The following is a 19,636-nucleotide window of genomic DNA, read 5'->3' on the forward strand; positions in this document are numbered from 1 at the left end:
TTGAACGAAGTTTGTTCCTTATGGCTCCTTTTCCTTTATTGTCCCAGCAGAATATCTGTTTTCCAAACAGTGAAGAATGGGACACAACTCATCTTATTGACTGATGGTTTATTCTGGGACAGGAAGTCTCTGACTGGTGGGGCCTAGTTGTTACAGAACAACCCCTTTCCAGGCTCTGCTATTTTGAATATGTAGCTATTAGCTTGGTGACAAATCTGTGATCCTCCATATGCCTTGGGATTCCACCTCCCATTAACTTCATCCAGATGCTTTGCAGTAATGAATGATGGGAGTGGTAGACCAACATTCACTCAGGCGATCATGTTCTCTACTCCTTGGTGTTTAGATCTATTGTGGATAATGTATTTGCCGCACCTTTGGGTAATATTATAAATATCTAAATATGGGGCAGATATCCTAGCCACAATGGATCTAGACACCAAACTTGTAGTCTCCTATTAAATTAGGACTAGAGAACTGGGAGCCTCCTGGGTTTATGCATATACAGTGAAACCTCTACTTAAGAGAATCCCAACTTAATGTTTTGAGTTAAGAGCTGTTGCTTGGCCTGGGTTTCGCTTTGCCATAAGAGCAGTGTTTTGAATTAAGAGCTAGTACAGGGCTTTAGGGCTTCAAGTGAGCAGCCTCCGTGCCTCATGCCTCTGCCTTGTGCTCTTGTCCGCTTTGGGAGATTGCTGTCTGCTTTGCTCTTGTTTGCGTTGAGGAACTTTGGGTTTGTTGATTTTGTGTGGTTTTGTGATGCCCCATGGGCCTTGTAGTCCTGTTCCTAGTACTATCGTGGCAGATGAAGATGAAAACATGGGGTTTTCGCCGGTTCAACAAGAGCCGGAGTTCTTTCACCTGCCGGATGTTGATGTTTGTCCTCAAGAATTCAGTAAAACAGACCTTGGGCATTCCTCCCCTCCGTTTCCCAGGAGGGAATCTTACTCTAGAGACAGAGGAGTCAGAGAAGCAAATCGGAGGAGTTTACGGATCGCTGCCAAACAACAGGCTGATTAGGCCTGCTTCCCTTGTGTGATGTCTCATGGGCCTTGTAGTCCTGTTCCTAGTACTATTGTGGCAGACGAGGAGGAAAACATGGGATTTCCACCGTTTCAGCCAGAAACGGAGCCCCTGCACCTGGAGGATGTTTGCCCTCAAGAAGTCAGCCAAACAAGCCTTGGGCAGAATTCTCCCCCGTTTTCTCGAAAGGACAATTATAATAGAGATAGAGGCGCGAGGGAGGCGAATCGCCGGAGCGCCAGAATCGCAGCCAAACAATTAGCTGATTAGCTCTGCTTCCCTTGGGAAATTCTAAGGAGTCATGCATCTGGACAGAGTTGGGTTTCACTTCTAGTTCTCCAGGGAAAGTGTTCTTCTGGCGGGAAACGAGACCCTATTTAGGTGTTTTCCCGCGAAGGAAACCTTGCGGAGTCAATTCGTCAGCTGGAGGAGTGAGATCGTGTGTAGACTTCGTACTCCAGTTCCCTGTTTCCCGGATCAAGTTTCCAGCCTTGCCTTGTTCCACGGACTTCTATGGACTCAGTTCTTGTTTCATGTTTGCCTTGTTTCAAGTTTGATCTTGCCAAGTTTCAAGTCTTGCCTTGCCTTGCGTTTTAACACGGACCTTGCTTCCTAGTTTCAAGCCTTGTTTTCCAGTTTCCTTCGGATTTACCTTAAGCCTCGAAAGACTATGGACAGTTCCCCACACTATTGCTTGCCAAATAGTGTGTGTTTCGGTCAAGTGGATTATAACTTTGGACTCTAATATCTCATATTGGACATTGTCTTCCTGGACTATATTTGACCTTTCCTGAAAGGTCTACTTCTGAACTATATTCTTCACTTGTTTTATTTGACTTTATATATTCCTATAATAAAGATATTAGATAGAATCCGGCCTCTGCGCATGGTTATTGGTGTTCTGTAGCCTGGGTCTTGACACCTTGGGAAATTCTAAGGAGTCTTGCATCTGGACAGAGTTGGGTTTCGCTTCTCGTTCTCTAGGGAAAGAGATTGTTGGCGGGAAAACGAGACCCAATATAGGTGTTTGGCGCGGGAGATTCTTTGCGGAGTCAACAGATCAGCTTCAGGAGTGAGATCGTGTGTGGACTTCGTAACCCCAGTTCCTTGCCTCCCAGATCAAGTATTCAAGTTTTTGCATCGCTTTGCTTTTAACCACGGACCTTGTTCCAGGATTCACGGGTTACCTTTGTACCTAGTCACGGACCTTGTTAAAGAACCAAGTTATATCCAGCCTTGTTCCAGCCTTGTTGTCAAGCTACCTTGAACTCTTAAGACTCTGACTTTTCCCCACGCTATTGCTTGGCAATAGTGTGTGTTTCGGTATTGGATAAAGAACTTTGAACTCTAATATCATTTATTGGACAATACAATTTTGGACTATATTTGACCTCATTTGAAAGGTCTGCTTCTGAACTATATTCTTCACTTGTTTTTATTGCTTTTATATATTCCCTTAATAAAGATATTAGATAGAGATTGGCCTCCGCGTATGGTTCTTGGTGCCCAGCTGCCAGAGGTCTGACAGGTTTTTACTTATGTTTGGCTTCATGAAGAGAGAGGGAGGGGGAAGCAAGAGAGGGAGATAGGCTGGAATGAATACAGTATGAAAACAATGAGACAGCTGGCTCCGATCCAGCTTAGCTATCCGAACGCATCTCTCTCTAGTATGAGCCAGTTAGAACATTAAGATCAGCTGGGCAGGCCCTGCTCTCGGTCCTGCCATCTTCGCAAGTGCGACTGGTGGGAACGAGAGACAGGGCCTTCTTGGTGGTGGCCCCTCAGCTGTGAAATTCCCTTCCCAGCTAAATTAAATCGGGCCCATCCCTCCCTCCTGGTGTTTAAAAAACAACTTAAAACCAGACTATTCAAGCAACTATTTGGTGACGGCAACAACGAAGCAGTGAAATAATAACCTCGGGATTGATGCAATTATTTAATGTTTTATGTCTTAGGTCAATGTCTATGATTGATGCTTTATAGTTTTAAAGGTTTTAATTTACAATTATATGCTATTTTAGATATGTGATGTATTTTATATTATGAGGCACTGGATTTGCCACTCACTATGTTATAAATCACTTCAAGTCCCCCCAGGGGTGAGAAAAGCAGTATAAAAATGCAATAAATAAATAAATAAACAATGCTTCTGCCTCTTCACTTTGTGCTTCTACCATTTTAGTTGATTCTTCTTTTTTAAGTGTTCAGTGTGAATGTGCATTTATGCATTATTTGTTATTTATAAAGTATATTTTCTTATTTAAAAACGCATAACAAAAATGAGGGGGGGTGTTCGGGGGACAGAACAGATTAATAACATTTCAATGCATTTCAGTGGGAAAATTCACTTTGAGTGTTTTGAGTTAAGAGCTTGTTCACAGAACAAATTAAACTCTTAACTTAAGGTAGCACTGTAGATATTGACCCTCAATATATATATATGTTTTAAAAATCAAAGCTGTCTTTGTTGAGTGAAGAAGGGCTTCAAGTTTAATTTCAGCAATGATGCTGCAGGACAGAAATCCTAAACCCTTTCCACTCCCTTGTTCTTTCCCTGCAAAACTGTCCTAATTGTTAATTTTTGGGAAAGGGAGAGAAAAATATTTCAATATTATCCCTCCAATCAAACTTGACTGGTCATCTTCCTGCATGCTTGAAAGTTAACAGTTGAAAGATTACTCTTGATTTGTCTCCATAGCTGTTTTTCCCTTTGAGAGTTATAACTGTGGAATTAGGTTGCTGTGAGTTTTCTGGGCTGTATGGCCATGTTCCAGAAACATTCTCTCCTGACGTTTCGCCCATATCTATGGCAAGCATCCTCAGACATTGAGATCCCTCAACCTCTGAGGTTGCCTACTATAGATGTGGGTGAAACACCAGGAGAGAATGCTTCTGAAACATGGCCATACAGCCCAGAAAACTCACAACAACCCAGTGAATCCGATCATAAAAGCCTTCAAGTATGGAATTGTTATTTGGCAATAATTTCTCCTGGAACTCTGAGCTGCCAGTCATATTTCCCCTTTTCATTTTTAACTAATGAGTACTGCAGAATTGTCCAAGTACTAAAACAATGTCCTCTCTATTTTCACTGTCAGGACCGGTCCTCAGGGCGGCTGGAGCAGAAATTGGTGCGGGTGGAGCGTCCCATTCTCCGCATCCCCCATCTGGCCATCCACCTCCAGCGCAATGTGAATGAGAGCTTTGGACCAAACACCGAGCACCATCTGTGAGAGTTCAAGCCATCATTTCCCCTTTACTTCTCAGTCTGTCCCTTTTTTAAGAAGGATCTCCCAGCCTTCCATAGCCCTGGGTGTCAGAGGGGTTCATTGATATCAGAGGAATCATCCTAATGGTGTGGAGGCAGTCCCATGAACGTTGCCTTTTCTCTTTGGAAGAATCCCACAGATGAATAGAGCCCCTCTATATTCTGGGAATCCAATCTCTTTTAAAGAATGCCAATTGTGGCTTGATTTGAAGAGGTCCCTTATTTTTCCACCTTTATTTATTATTTATTAGGAGCCCCCGGTGGCACAATGCGTTAAACCCTTGTGCCAACAGGACTGCTGATCGACAGGTTGGCGGTTCGAATCCGGGGAGAGCACGGATGAGCTCCCTCTGTTAGCTCCAGCTCCCCATGCAGGGACATGAGAGAAGCCTCCCACAAGGATGGTAAAACATCAAACATCCAGGCATCTCCTAAGCAACGTCCTTGCAGTTAGGCCAATTCTCTCACACCAGAAGCGACTTACAGTTTCTCAAGTTGTTCCTGACACGAAAAAAAAATTATTTGTTGCATTTTTATACCGCTTTTCTCATCCCTGAGTGGAATTAACATAATAAATAATGCCTCACATCAATATAAAACAATACATTGCATATTTAAACAACGATAACATATGTCAGGGGGGTTAAAAATCAGCTCCGCACCACCCTGATTTATTGGTGATCCAGGCCTCTCACCAATCCATCCTCAGTCAGACTGCTTGCCCGTCTGGATAAGCAGCACCGACAACGACACCACAGTCGTTAATCACTGTACGCAGCGGTTCTAAGACTTTATTGTATATACAAACTATTTACAAGTTACAAAGTCCATCGCTCATAGGACACATGCTTTCTTAAGCAAAGCACGTCCTCTCTCTATGCTGCTCTTACTGCCGATAACAGCACATTCCACATCAGAATGACAAACTCTGAGACCGGAAGTCACAACCTATTGGCTCGGCAGGCTATCACTCAAACTGGCCTGCCGTTAACACTTGTGTTGCTGGAAAAGCATGACCAGAATACACAGTTGCAAACCTCCAACAGTAAAAACACTTGATTCATCATTTCACCCTTACACCCAAAATACACCAACAACATATAACTATAAAAACCTTTCCCCCTATAACTGAATAACTATTAGATCAATGTGTCCCCCTTTTTTTATCACAGTGACCGAAGTGTGCTGTCTGAATCCCTTTTTCGGAGACAGGGAACCAATGGCCATTGGAGGTGGTGGGAGTTGTAATCCAGCAGGAAAAGACTGATCCAGGGATTCACTTGCTCCAAAGGGCAGAAGGGGATTTTATAGAACATTTGGCCTGGGTTTTGTGTGTGTGTGTGTGTGTGTGTGTGTGTGTGTGTGTGTGTCAGGAGTGACGTGAGAAACTGCAAGTCGCTTCTGCTGTGAGAAAATTGGCTACCTGCAAGGATGTTGCTCAGGGGATGCCCAGATGTTTTACCATCCTGTGGGAGGCTTTTCTCATGTCCATGCATGGGAAGCTGGAGCTGACAGAGGGGAGCTTTCCCCCGCTCCCTGGATTCGAACTGCCAACCATTTGGTCAGCAGTCCTGCTGACACAAGAGTTTAACTCATTGCACCACTGAGGGCTCCATTTGGCCTGGTGGCTCCTTGGCTTTAGGTCTTTTAAACCAGAGCTGGGGCCCATACCATTTAAAGTCTGCAATTGCCCCTTAGTCCCCCTGGACTCCCACTGACACCCCAGCATCCTCCTCATTCACTTTTTTAAAAAAACATTTGGAGCAACAACAAAACACCCTTTTGGAAACTACTTAAGGCTGCTTTTGAAGTGCCCTTCCTCGCATAAATCAAGACTCAGAAATGTCCTGGAAGCAACCAAGCGTAATGCAACATCAATGTTGACTTCAACAATTTAAGTCTCACGGATTGCGGAGGAACGAAATATCACCTTGTGAACCTGATGTAGTCATCTATGCAAATTTATCTGAGGAGCAACATCTTACTTGTCTATTAGTTATATTATATCTTGTCTTTCTTCTTATAAGCGTAAGGTAGCATATATGATTTTCTTCTGCTCTTTATCCTTACTATGTAAGCTCATGATGTAGTTCAGACTGAGAGACCAAGAGGTCCAAAGTTTCCAAGTGGGTCTCATGACTCAGTGGAGACCCTGATCTACAAAGTCCAAGACCACATGCTACGTACTTACCTTTCTCAGGGTCCCAATTCTGGCCACAGAAGTCCAGGATGCTCTGGAGAAGGAAGAGTCCCTCTCTGGGAAGACTTCTACCTCATCCTTCCTGGTGAGAAAGAAGCAGGTGTTTTGGCTGGAAGGATATAGTTAGGAGGGAATAGAACTATATCACGGGGGAGTATCTGGGTTGCAGGGTAGCTCTTGTCAATTCTCTTTAATGCTTTCATTTTCGGCAGCATCGTCACTGTCCAGCTCTCTTGTCCCTCATCTGCTCCCAGCTGGAGGTGAAACCTGAGCAAGTGGTAGAGATGGAGTTGTGCCTCGTGGACACACAGCCTCCGGTGTGTATAATCTCTTCCTTTCTTGAGGGATCATATGCAATATTTACTTTCAGATGGGCTTCCTCTTTTTAAGGGTTGGTTGCTGGGGAGATGAGTTCCTCTCCTTGTTCTATAAAGCATTCCTTAGCAGGTGATCCAGTGGGGAGAGTCTTCTTAGTGTTTATTCACCTACTTACAGTATGACCACCATATCTGCAGGGGATACATTCTTGTACTTACTGTGGAAACAGAAAGCTGTTGGTGACAGCAAATCCTATTGAAATTAATGACTTCCACAAGAAGTTAACTTAGAGTCTTGCTGGAACACCTATGCATTCTCATTAGGAATTTGCCAGGACTTTCAGTGAGACACTAGGATAACTTCTGGTGGAAGGATACCATAGAATCACCTGGAAGATCTAGAACAGGAGTTCTCAAACTTTTTCAGTTGTGGAACCCTTTTTGAAACAAAAGTTTCGCACCAATAAATGTTCATATATTATATAATGAATATAATGTATCTATATCATGCACGGGTGAACTTTTTTTACCAACATAAATTTAACAGTATTTCAGTGGAAGACCCCAGGGACCATCCAGTTGAACCCCCTTCTGCCATGCAGGAAAAACACAATCAAGGCAACTCCATCTGATGGCCACCTAGCCTTTGTAGTAGTAATAATAATAATAATAATAATAATAATAATAATAATAATAATAATGGCTGGGTGGCCATATGTTGAGGGTGTTTGATTGTGCTTTTCCTGCATGGCAGAAGGGAGTTGAACTGGCTGGCCCCTGGAGTTTCTATTATTATTATTATTATTATTATTATTATTATTATTATTATTATTATTATTTGATACACAACAAGGTTAGTCAACAGCCAGAATAGCAATCTTGTTTGCTGTGTAATAACAGTTGTGTATCACATAATAATAATAATAAATAAATAAATAAATAAATAAAATAGACTCTGGCAGAAACCAGTACAGGTGGTCCCGGTGGTGATCGGCACATTGGGTGCCGTGCCGAAAGATCTCAGCTGACATTTGGAAACAATAGACATTGACAAAATTACGATCTGCCAACTGCAAAAGGCCACCCTACTGGGATCTGCGCGCATCATCCGAAAATACATCACACAGTCCTAAACACTTGGGAAGTGTTCAACTTGTGATTTTGTGATACGAAATCCAGCATATGTATCTTGTTTGCTGTGTCATACAATGTCGTTGTGTCAATAATAATAATAATAATAATAATAATAATAATAATAATAGAAAGCCCAGCGGCCATCCAGTTCAATTCCCTTTTGCCATGCAGGAAAACCACAATCAAAGCACCCCCTGAGTGGTGGGAGGGAAATAGGGTTTTGGAAGCAAGCAAAGCAAGCGGGAAAGTATCTGGGCAGCAAAGGAGGTGAGGAAAAAGGCTTTTGGCAGCAAGGGAGCTGAGGAAAAGGGGCTTTTGAGGGTGAGGGAGGGAGAGCAGCAGGAAAGAAAGGAAAGCTTGGGAGGGAGGAGGTAGGAAACGTGAAGCACCTCAGTATGCTTCACGGAGCCCCAATGGCTCCACGGAGCACACTTTGAGAACCACTGATCTAGAATATTCCTGAAGAGGAGATATATTTTTGAATATAAGAAAGTGAAACTACAGTTACTGACCCTGGCTATGGGGAGTCAAATAGTGTTCTGCTCCTGATAATTTATCCAACTGCTATCGTCTTGCTTACTTTAAAATACATGGGCAACACTGTGTGAGGGTGACAACCAGATACATTGAGAAGAGAGTAGTAAGGGCCGAAATAGACCTAAGTTATGTCTTTTTCCCCTCCACTGTGATTCTTCTTGCAGACCTTAGGTGGTGTCTACAATGAGTTCATATTCTCCCCTCGCCTAGACAACCTCCATAGCTGCTACTGTGCACTACAGGTAAGTTATTCAGGTGAGAATGCAATTTTAGGAGGCTTACAATAATTTGTGACCCTTTATTGCTGGTAGCAATCTTACTGTAATAGATAGCAGTACCAACCTTCAGGACAGCAGTACTTTTTCTGCAACGAAGCTCCTTGTATTCATCTTCTTTGATTTTCAGTAATTTTCTCTGCAGTTGAAGTATCTGAGCTCCTTTTTATGGCTGTGTTTGCATTAACCATTTAATGCAGTTTCAAATCAGTATAGAAGAAAGTGGTTTCTCTGTACAGGTGATTACATACATAGAAAATTCTGGAACCAGTTTGATGTCTGGATGGATATTATACACACAATAGAGCACTGATGCACATTAAGGGTTTTCTTTCACACTTTTGTGGGAGTTTGTTGTCTGGCTGCTACAGTTTGAAACTAACTTATAACTGCATTAAATGGTCAGTGTAGATGGGACCAGAATCCAATTTGTTTCTGTAAGCCCACCCATCCTCTGCTCTTCCCAGCTTTCTGACAGAGGAGGAAGACAACTTCATCGCTAGGTTCTTTTTTATTATTAATTTATCAATCAAAATGTATAAGTTTACATTTTCCTCATTTTACAATATCTTAAACATATCATGTTGTATACAATCCAAGAGTAAAAAAAATCAAAACATCTTTAAACATATTTCTTATCAATTTTAGACTTTTCCATTACAACTTTACTACATATCTACTACACCCTTTTATCTACTTATACATATTTTATTTATTATTGTTGTTGTTGTTATTGTTATTATTGTTATACCTTTCCCCCCTCTTCCCTTCCCCTTATTTTGTGCCACCTTCACCAGGACCAACCAACTCATACTGTTTCACAAGTCAAAATTTCATTGTCTCTGTTGCTGGCTTATACCCCTTTCCCTCATTAAAAATATACTCAATAAATTTTCTCCATATTTTCCAAAAATCTGTTTGTTTCAATATTCCCTTTTTAATTTTAATATTGCAAGTCAGCTTATCATTAATTGCTATGTTCATTGCTAGGCTCTAAGAAGCTCAGGAGGACTGGGAGGCAAGCAAAACTAATTTCCCTAGTTTTTCAACTTTCCAGATATCCTGTGGAGAAATTCAGTCTAGACCGAAAAATCAGCTTGCCTGTATAATCAAGAATGACAATTGTTTCCGTGCTTTATTTTTAATACATTATATATTAAATGTTTTTCTTATCTTGTCTTTCCCTGAAGATAGAATAGATAGATAGAATAACTTGATTCCATGTAAAGAGTGTGTCTTGATATATGAACAGCCACTCAAAAAATAAGGATTTTTTTCTCATGAGCAAAACATATAGCATTTTTGTCAGCAGTATTAAAAAGCGGTTGGGATTTGTGCAGAGATGCTATATTTTGTGCAAAAGTATCATATTATGTACCAAAAAAGATAATCACCCCCCCCCCCCCAAATGTCCCCAAATGCAAAAAAAAAACCCCACAAACATATAATTTTCCCAGTGGAAAACAACTTCAAAGAAACTTTCTTCCTGGTATCTAAGAATAAAATCAATGAAGAAATGACCTCTAACTCTAGAAATAGGCTCCTCTGGTTTCCTATGGGTTCGGTTTAGCTGGAGAGGTGAATCTTCATTGATTTTGTTCTTCAGTGCCAGGAAGAGAGTTTCTTTGAAGTTGGTATCCGCTGAGAAAATTATGAGTGTTTTTGCATGCAGTTTTCCTGTCCTGTCCATTCATCCTGTCCTCTTTTGTGTCTCTACAGGCCCTGATTGACTCTAGCGAAGCTCCTGGAGCCCTTGATCAAGAACGAAATGTGCGCCTGGTTGCCCTTTATGACAATGAAGAGGTCAGTGGGAGAAGCTTGTGGATTGCCAAAGCTAATTTTTGGGTAGAAAATGGCCCACACTGTTCTGACTTGGGTAAATAATTTGGGTATCCAAACATGGTGGGTTGGGGGATGGAGTGGAAATACACTATGACGAAGAGGCTGCAATGAAATAAGAAGTGGATAAAGGCAGGAAGCAAAGTTGTTCTCCAGGAGAGGAGATAGAATTCTGTAAAGAAACTAGCTCCAGAGCTTGGGAAAGTTATTTTTGGGGGACTATAACCTCAAGAACTCCCTAATCAGAAAGGAATCTAGGGGTTGTAATGGAAAAGGCTTTGAACAGCTTCTTTTGTGATTATTCCTTCTCTGTCAGGTTGGCTCTGATAGCGCCCAAGGGGCGCAATCACTCCTCACTGAACTTGTCCTTCGACGCATCTCAGTTTCGGCCCAGAACCTGACGGCGTTTGAGGAAGCTGTGCCAAAGTCCTTCATGATCAGTGCAGATATGGCCCATGCTGTGCACCCCAACTATGCGTGAGTATATCTCGGCTGAGCATAAAGAATTGCAGCAGGCTTTGGTGAGGATTTTGCTAAATAATTAAGCGTTGTTGCATATGCTTTCTGCCACAGCCTTAGAATCTGGCATCTGTTGTTGAATTCTGCTTTCAAAGAATCTCTGCTTTTGTGAAACAACAACAGAAATGTAGCCCTTGTGATTCCATCAATGTAATGGAAAGAAATTGTTTTGACAAGAACTTTAGACATAAATGCAGACATGTATCACAGCCTAATTTTAATGCCTTAAATTAAATGTCTGAGTGACCAATCATCACCCTATCAGTTTAACCCAGCTTGTAAAAAAAGTGGGAACTGTAGATGTTATGATTGAGCCTCATGGCTCTGTTACTGACAGACGTGGGCGTAAGACTCCTCGAGAGTCAGATACTCTCGAGGAGCGAGAGAGAAAAAGACTGCGAGACATATTTGCAGCACCATCTGACGAGGAGTCTTTCGAAGGGTTTACGGAGAGAATGGAGGAGGGGCTGGTTAGCTCAGAGGAAGATGAGATGGATTGGACTCGGGTAAGGGAGGAAGTGGGTGCCACTGGCCATGATGGGACAGAAGATGAATGGGGACCTTCAGGATTAGACCCATGGTTTAGCTGGAGGGATGGGACGGGATCCACAGCTGGAGATGCTGTTGGGCGTAGTCAGAGGTGTTCCAGCTCTGACGAGGAAAGTGATGAGGAAACGCCCGGGTTAAGGAGGACAGCTGACAGTGATGAAGATTTGTAACTGGCATAAAATGGGGCTTGGGAGCAATTGCAAATTGCGTTGGGCAAGGTAATCTGGGCAAACGCTTGGGATCCGTGTGTGTGTGGGACGCTTCCCTGAAGACTTGTGTGCTTTCCTGTGCTGTGACGTAAGTTGATTGGAATCCAGGGTCAGACGGCGGGAGGGATTGTGTGGGCATTTGTTTGTGCAAACCTGTGCTTACTCTTATTAGCTTGACCCTCCGTCGTCTTCTTGACGGACGCCATCTCCTGCTTTGAGAACTCGGACTGAACTGACCACGGCTTGTCTTCCCCCCTTCTTGGACTTGGAAAAACTACAAACGTCTGCTTCTGGCTTTGATCTACGGAACGGAACTGGTCTACTCAACTGCTACAATCCTTGGCTGTTTTACTCGTGTTGGAGATCCTGTCTGCTGTGTGTGTGGGGGAGCGACGCAAGTTACTCTAAGCACAGTGTTGGCAGCAGAGAGGAATCTGCTGCCAATTAGTTGCATTCTTTGTATCTTTTGTTCCTTGGCTTTCGTTTCGTTTATACCCAGGCTGACGCAAGCAGTTTGTTTTAACCCGGATTAAACTCCGGTTTAATCCGGTTTATCTTTTGAACATTTACTTTTGCCCCTTTTTGCTCCTAAAGGCAAAAACTGCCTGGCCCTTGTGTTTTACGGGCATTTTTGAGTTCTGTAATCTAATAAACTCTGTTACTTTGAATCTTGTGGCGTTCTGTCCTTGACAGATTGCCCAACGCCCATAAAAAGTTTATTGCAGCAATAAACCCGTCAGGAAGACGATGGATGAGTTACGGGCCAAAGTAGACCAATTGCAAACGGCTTTTACCGTTAGCCAAACAGCTCAGGCTGTGAAAGGACATGTTTTGACTCCTGAACGCTTTGACGGAACCAGGTGCAAGTTGCCAACCTTTTTGGCACAAGTAGAGCTTTATTTTTCTCAGCTCAGTGCTCATGCTTTTCCTACAGACACTAGCAAGGTGGCCTTTATTTTGAGTTTGTTGACCGGTCCCGCAGGACAATGGGCCACTAATTTAATTTTGGGAAATGACCCAGTCAAGGACAATTTGAATAATTTCAAAAAGTTGTTAACTGATACTTTTGGGGATCCTCTCCGCACGGAGAACGCTGGGTGGGCTCTGTATCGGTTGAAACAGGGAAAGGGGACTGTTTTGGATTACTTAAATAAGTTTAACCTGTATCGCCACCAGCTGGATTGGGGGGAAAATGCATTCATGCTTTTATTTACTGCCGGGTTAAGTGATATGCTCCAGGATGAATTAGCACGCTTGGAGCCGGCTGAAAGCTGGGACGCCTTAGTAGCTAAGGTGCTGCGTTTAGACGCAAGGTTCGAGGCTCGTAAACACTCAAAAGCAATGTGTGCGCCACCCATGCATGTAACCAGGGCACCTGTGGTGATGGGGGAAGAGCCCATGGAGCTTGGGGTCTTTAAAAAGCTGTCTACAGAGGAAAAGAGCCGTAGGAGGCAGCTGGGCTTGTGTTTGTACTGTGGGAATGCTGGGCATTTTGCCAAAAATTGTAATGTGAAACCTTCCCAGCTTTCGGGAAAAGGCCAGCCCTAGTGCGACGTGAGTCCAACGCACTAGGGCTCCTCAAGCAGTCAACTGAGGGGAGGAAGCATGTTTTCGTACCCATTACATTATCTGTTGGGGGAAGGGAACTTGTTTCTACTTTGGCACTGCTGGACTCAGGAGCTACGGTCTCCTATGTAGATATTGAGTTTGCTAAGAAGCATGGCATTCCTAGAGTGCGCAAGGCATGCGACGTGTGGGTGGAAGGAGCAGATGGGAGACTGCTGGAGACTGGGGTGGTTAACCATGAAACCTCAGCAGTAACGTGGGAGGTGCAGGGAGTAACGGGAACGTTTGTGTGGGATATTACGAGCTTGCCTAGATATGATGTGATCCTGGGGATGGATTGGCTAGCTGTAGTAAACCCACAAGTAGATTGGGCAACACGTAAAGTGATCTTAAAGAGGCAGGATTGTTGCACTCTAAATGTTACTCATTCTGATATGGAGGGAGTGCCTGCTGAGTATGGGGAGTTCTCGGATGTATTTTGTAAAAGAGAAGCGGACAAATTACCACCGCACAGGCCATATGATTGCGCCATCAAGTTGGCAGAAGGTGCGAAACTGCCAGCAGGGAGGCTGTATGCCTTGACTGTACCGGAAAGGCAAGCTTTGCGGGAGTTTCTAGATGAAAATTTAGCCAAGGGGTTTATTCGCCCATCTAGTTCTCCAACTGCGGCACCAGTATTCTTTGTAGCCAAAAAGACTGGGGAACTTAGGCTGGTCTGTGACTATCGGATCCTAAACAAATACACCATTCGGGATAGGTACCCGCTCCCTTTAATCTCGGAACTGTTATCAAGGGTGCAAGGGGCTAAGGTCTTTACCAAGCTTGACCTGCGGGGGGCCTATAACTTAATCCGTATACGGGAAGGGGATGAATGGAAGACGGCATTTAACACGTGTTTCGGATGCCACGAGTTCCGAGTCATGCCTTTTGGGCTTTGTAATGCTCCTGCGGTATTCCAGAGGTTCATGAACGATGTGTTCAGGGACCTAATTGACCAATTTTTAGTGATTTATTTGGATGATATCTTGATTTTTTCTAAGGACGAGAAAGAACATCGTCAACATGTCAAGCAGGTTCTGCACCGACTGCGGGCTAATGGGCTTTTCGCCAAGGCTTCCAAGTGCGTCTTTCATGTGCCTGAAGTGGAGTTCCTAGGTCATGTAGTGTCAGGTAGGGAACTTAAAATGGACCCACATAAGGTTGACGCCGTCAACTCATGGCAGGAGCTGAAGACTAAGAAGGATGTACAAAGGTTCTTGGGTTTCGCTAATTACTACCGGGAGTTTATTCCGAATTTTGCAAAGCTCACGGTACCTTTGACGCAGCTTCTGCGCAAGAAACAGCCATTTGTGTGGGGGCGGGAAGCTCACGAGGCGTTTCTACAACTAAAGTCTAGTTTTCAATCGGACAACATACTAACCCATCCTGATGTTGACAGACCGTTCGTGGTAGAAGCGGACGCTTCTAGCTACGCGTTGGGGGCTGTATTGTCTCAGAAGGATTCCTCAGGGACCTTGCGTCCCTGTGGATTTTACTCGCGGCAACTAACACCCTTCGAGCAGAACTATACCATATGGGAGAAGGAGTTGTTGGCGATTAAGGTGGCGTTTGAGGTGTGGCGGCACTGGCTTGAAGGGGCACGGCACCAGATCGTGGTCAGATCTGATCACAAGAACTTAGAGCACTTGCAAACAGCAAAGAAGTTAAACCAGCGTCAAATCCGCTGGGCTTTGTTTTTCTCCAGGTTTAACTTCAAGGTGCAGTTCGTGGAGGGGAAGGCAAACTTGCGGGCCGATGCTTTATCCCGCAAGCCGGAATTTAAGACCAACGAGCAGGTAGTATGTCAGACCATCTTGCCTTCTGCCTCTCTGTGTGTTGTAGATAATGAGCTTGGGTTACATGACCAGATCCTTGAGGCTCAGAAGGATGATGTGTGGACTCAGGAGCAACTGATGCTGCTCTCTGCAGGTAACCGTACCATACTGCCGCATCTCCAGGATCAAGACGGGGTATTGGTGCGTAGGGGGCAGGTTTACGTACCAGTAGGGACCCTCAGGTTGGAGGTGATTAGAGCCCACCATGACGAACCCATGGCTGGGCACTTTGGCAGGTTCAAGACCGTACAGCTTATCACCAGGAGCTACTGGTGGCCAAAGATGCGGCAAGACATTCTGCGCTTTTGTGACAGCTGCGCCGTTTGTCAGCAGAGTAAGACGCCTGTTGGGCGCCCTAGAGGGTTGTTATCGTCTTTACCTGTTCCGGAGAGGCCATGGCAAATCATTTCCATGGATTTTATTTCAGATTTGCCTAAGTCTGGGGGTTATACTTGTATTTGGGTGGTGGTGGATTTATTTAGTAAACTGGCTCATTTTATTCCTTGTTCAACCATTCCGGCGGCCCCTACGTTGGCCTTACTATTTACAAAGCACATCTATCGTTTGCACGGAGCACCCGAGGTGATTATTTCAGATAGGGCTCCGCAATTTGTGTCACGCTTTTGGAAACACTTCCATGAGTGTTTGGGGACTAAGTTAAACGTGTCTTCAGCTTTCCATCCGCAAACGGATGGACAGTCGGAACGGGTTAATGGGCTCTTAGAGCAGTATCTGCGTTGTTTTTGTTTAGATCAACCCACGGCTTGGGTAAAGTGGTTACCGGTGGCGGAATTTGCTTACAACAATGCGGTGCACACGTCTAGTCAGCATACGCCATTTGAGCTAACTTATGGTTTTCACCCACGGGGAGGTGTGGCGCCGTCGACCAATGTGGTCTCTTCGGACCCTGTGTACCGCTCTTCGGAAATGGCTGCATTGCATGATGTTGCCCGTCGCTTACTGTTGGAAGCTAAGGCAACGCAGAAGACTCAGGCTGACCGCCACAGGCAGGCAGGGGAGGAGTTGGAAGAAGGGGATTTGGTGTGGTTATCTTCCAAACATATTAAACAGGCTGGGGGAAAGTTTGCGCCTCGGTATTTGGGTCCCTTTCCTATCGTTAAAAAGATTTCTTCTGTTGCGTTTCGTTTGCGTTTACCGTCTAGTTTAAAGGTCCATCCAGTGTTCCATCGTTCATTGTTGAAACTTGATACCTCTAGTCGTCGTGGTGCTATAGCGGAGGGTATCACTGCCACTTCTCCGCCATCGGGGGAGGAGGCCTTTGTGAGAGGGGATAGTGTTATGATTGAGCCTCATGGCTCTGTTACTGACAGACGTGGGCGTAAGACTCCTCGAGAGTCAGATACTCTCGAGGAGCGAGAGAGAAAAAGACTGCGAGACATATTTGCAGCACCATCTGACGAGGAGTCTTTCGAAGGGTTTACGGAGAGAATGGAGGAGGGGCTGGTTAGCTCAGAGGAAGATGAGATGGATTGGACTCGGGTAAGGGAGGAAGTGGGTGCCACTGGCCATGATGGGACAGAAGATGAATGGGGACCTTCAGGATTAGACCCATGGTTTAGCTGGAGGGATGGGACGGGATCCACAGCTGGAGATGCTGTTGGGCGTAGTCAGAGGTGTTCCAGCTCTGACGAGGAAAGTGATGAGGAAACGCCCGGGTTAAGGAGGACAGCTGACAGTGATGAAGATTTGTAACTGGCATAAAATGGGGCTTGGGAGCAATTGCAAATTGCGTTGGGCAAGGTAATCTGGGCAAACGCTTGGGATCCGTGTGTGTGTGGGACGCTTCCCTGAAGACTTGTGTGCTTTCCTGTGCTGTGACGTAAGTTGATTGGAATCCAGGGTCAGACGGCGGGAGGGATTGTGTGGGCATTTGTTTGTGCAAACCTGTGCTTACTCTTATTAGCTTGACCCTCCGTCGTCTTCTTGACGGACGCCATCTCCTGCTTTGAGAACTCGGACTGAACTGACCACGGCTTGTCTTCCCCCCTTCTTGGACTTGGAAAAACTACAAACGTCTGCTTCTGGCTTTGATCTACGGAACGGAACTGGTCTACTCAACTGCTACAATCCTTGGCTGTTTTACTCGTGTTGGAGATCCTGTCTGCTGTGTGTGTGGGGGAGCGACGCAAGTTACTCTAAGCACAGTGTTGGCAGCAGAGAGGAATCTGCTGCCAATTAGTTGCATTCTTTGTATCTTTTGTTCCTTGGCTTTCGTTTCGTTTATACCCAGGCTGACGCAAGCAGTTTGTTTTTACCCGGATTAAACTCCGGTTTAATCCGGTTTATCTTTTGAACATTTACTTTTGCCCCTTTTTGCTCCTAAAGGCAAAAACTGCCTGGCCCTTGTGTTTTACGGGCATTTTTGAGTTCTGTAATCTAATAAACTCTGTTACTTTGAATCTTGTGGCGTTCTGTCCTTGACAGTAGAGGAGTCAAGAGGATTTTTTCCCAGTCCTCCATCACATTTCTGACATTTGGATGCCTGTTTTCCTTAGTTTGATGTTCCTTTGTCTCTTTTTTGCAGAGACAAGCATGATAAGAACCACCGTCCAGAGTTCCACAAGGTGAGTGGTAAGGATGACTATGCAACAAATACAATTTGGGGGGGGGGGGAGAGACAGGTTCTCAGCGAGCAGAATGTGAGTAAATGCACCACCACCAAATATGAGTAAATGTAAACCTGGCAAGTGCAAACCTCACTTCTGAAATGGGTGTTATTTCCCTTTAGAACCAGTGTTCCTAACTAGATGATGTGATAATAAATTGTGGGAATCATTCTGCATGAGGAAAAAATTGTGTGTGGTTAACACTTTGGAAGGGAGTACATGCAATCCAGTGGTACAGATAGAAGGAAATGCATTGTTGCCGTATGCCTTCAGATTATGAGGACACTGAGGCAAACCTTAGAGTCTCCATGTGGGGTTTTTTTAGTAACTTTGTATAGGGGGGATTTACCATTGCTGTCCTGTGAGGCTGAGAGAGTGTGGTTTACCCAAAGTCACCCAGTGGGTTTCTATGACTGAACAGGGATTCAAACCCTGGTTCCAGAATCATAGTTTAATGATTAACCCACTACACTATTTGTAAATAGTAATAATAAATGATCCTCTACACTATGCAGGCTGTCGAAAGGAAATATGTTAAAAGTTGTTGGGCACTATTATCTTTTTTCTTCTTCTGGGAACATCTGGGGCAGAAGGTGCAGGGGAAGATGGAGAACATTATTATTATTATTATTATTATTATTATTATTATTATTATTATTATTATTATTTGAAACACAACAAGATGAGTCCACAGCAGACACTCTGCTGGCTGTTGTATTGGATCACATGTTGGATACTTATTATTATTATTATTATTATTATTATTTAGTTTATAGTTATATCCCACCTCTTCTCTGTGACTCAAGGCAGCATGCATGATTCTTCTCCCTCTTTTCAAAGATGTCCTGTGACGTAACTTACAATAGAACAGTGTTTCTTAAACTGCAGGTGTTTTGGACTTCAGCTCCCAGAAATCCCAGCCAGAATATTACCTGTTAGGAATTGTGGGAACTGAAGTCCAAAACATCAGGAGGAGCACATTTGAGAAACTCTGGAATAGAAGAAATCAGTTTACTTGAAGTCACTCAGTAAGCTTCTTAGCTAAATAGGAATGTGAACCTTGATCTCCTAGTCCTAGTTCAACACTCAAACCAGTGGACTGAAAGTAGGCATTTTTCAGTATTTGATGGGACACACTGGCCATTTGCAAGACTACAGCCACCATTGGCCTTCTGTGCTCCAATGTATCCCAAAATGGGCTAGAGAGATTGTGTTTATATGCATGTGTGTGTTTTTGTATCAAAGTAACCCAACATACCAGGGGAATACACTTTTTGAAAATTATGTACAATCATATCCCCCCCCCCCCAAAAAAAAAGCAGGGAAGGACAGACTTTTCAGCTGTGGGCATTTGATTTGAAAACAAGGCTTCTACGGGCTGAAAGAATGTGTCAAGAGTCAGACGCCAGTTAACATACAGAACAAAGTTTATTCCGAAGATAAGCCAAAAAAATAACATAAACACAGGAAATATCCTTGAAACACTTCACTTTTCAGTGTTTCGAGAGTAGATTGGACAATAATAACTCAAAAACGAGCCACGCTAATTTCTCATGCTGGCATTCAATAAAAAACTAAATAACGCTTCAATTCAGCTTTGGAAAACAAATAGAGTTAATTGCTGGAAAATAAACAAACTAGAAAAGCAGTAAAGCTGCTTCCATGGTGCAGATAAGCCGAGAGCCTCAAAGGGATGATG

General features: G+C 43.9%; 1 protein-coding gene across 2 annotated transcripts in view; it reads left to right on the forward strand.

Moving 5' to 3' along the window:
- Positions 1-19,636, forward strand: part of dnpep (aspartyl aminopeptidase) — a 112,940-nt gene that overhangs the window by 12,840 nt on the left and 80,464 nt on the right. For both annotated transcript variants that reach the window (XM_062967251.1, XM_008111997.3), the window contains exons 6-12: positions 4,122-4,252; positions 6,492-6,576; positions 6,704-6,808; positions 8,644-8,721; positions 10,474-10,557; positions 10,910-11,070; positions 17,856-17,895. In XM_062967251.1, the coding sequence (XP_062823321.1) occupies positions 4,122-4,252; positions 6,492-6,576; positions 6,704-6,808; positions 8,644-8,721; positions 10,474-10,557; positions 10,910-11,070; positions 17,856-17,895 (684 nt within the window). The remainder of the gene's footprint in view (positions 1-4,121; positions 4,253-6,491; positions 6,577-6,703; positions 6,809-8,643; positions 8,722-10,473; positions 10,558-10,909; positions 11,071-17,855; positions 17,896-19,636) is intronic.

This window comes from Anolis carolinensis, chromosome 1, assembly GCF_035594765.1.
Source record: "Anolis carolinensis isolate JA03-04 chromosome 1, rAnoCar3.1.pri, whole genome shotgun sequence".
In the NCBI taxonomy this organism is placed as follows: domain Eukaryota; kingdom Metazoa; phylum Chordata; class Lepidosauria; order Squamata; family Dactyloidae; genus Anolis; species Anolis carolinensis.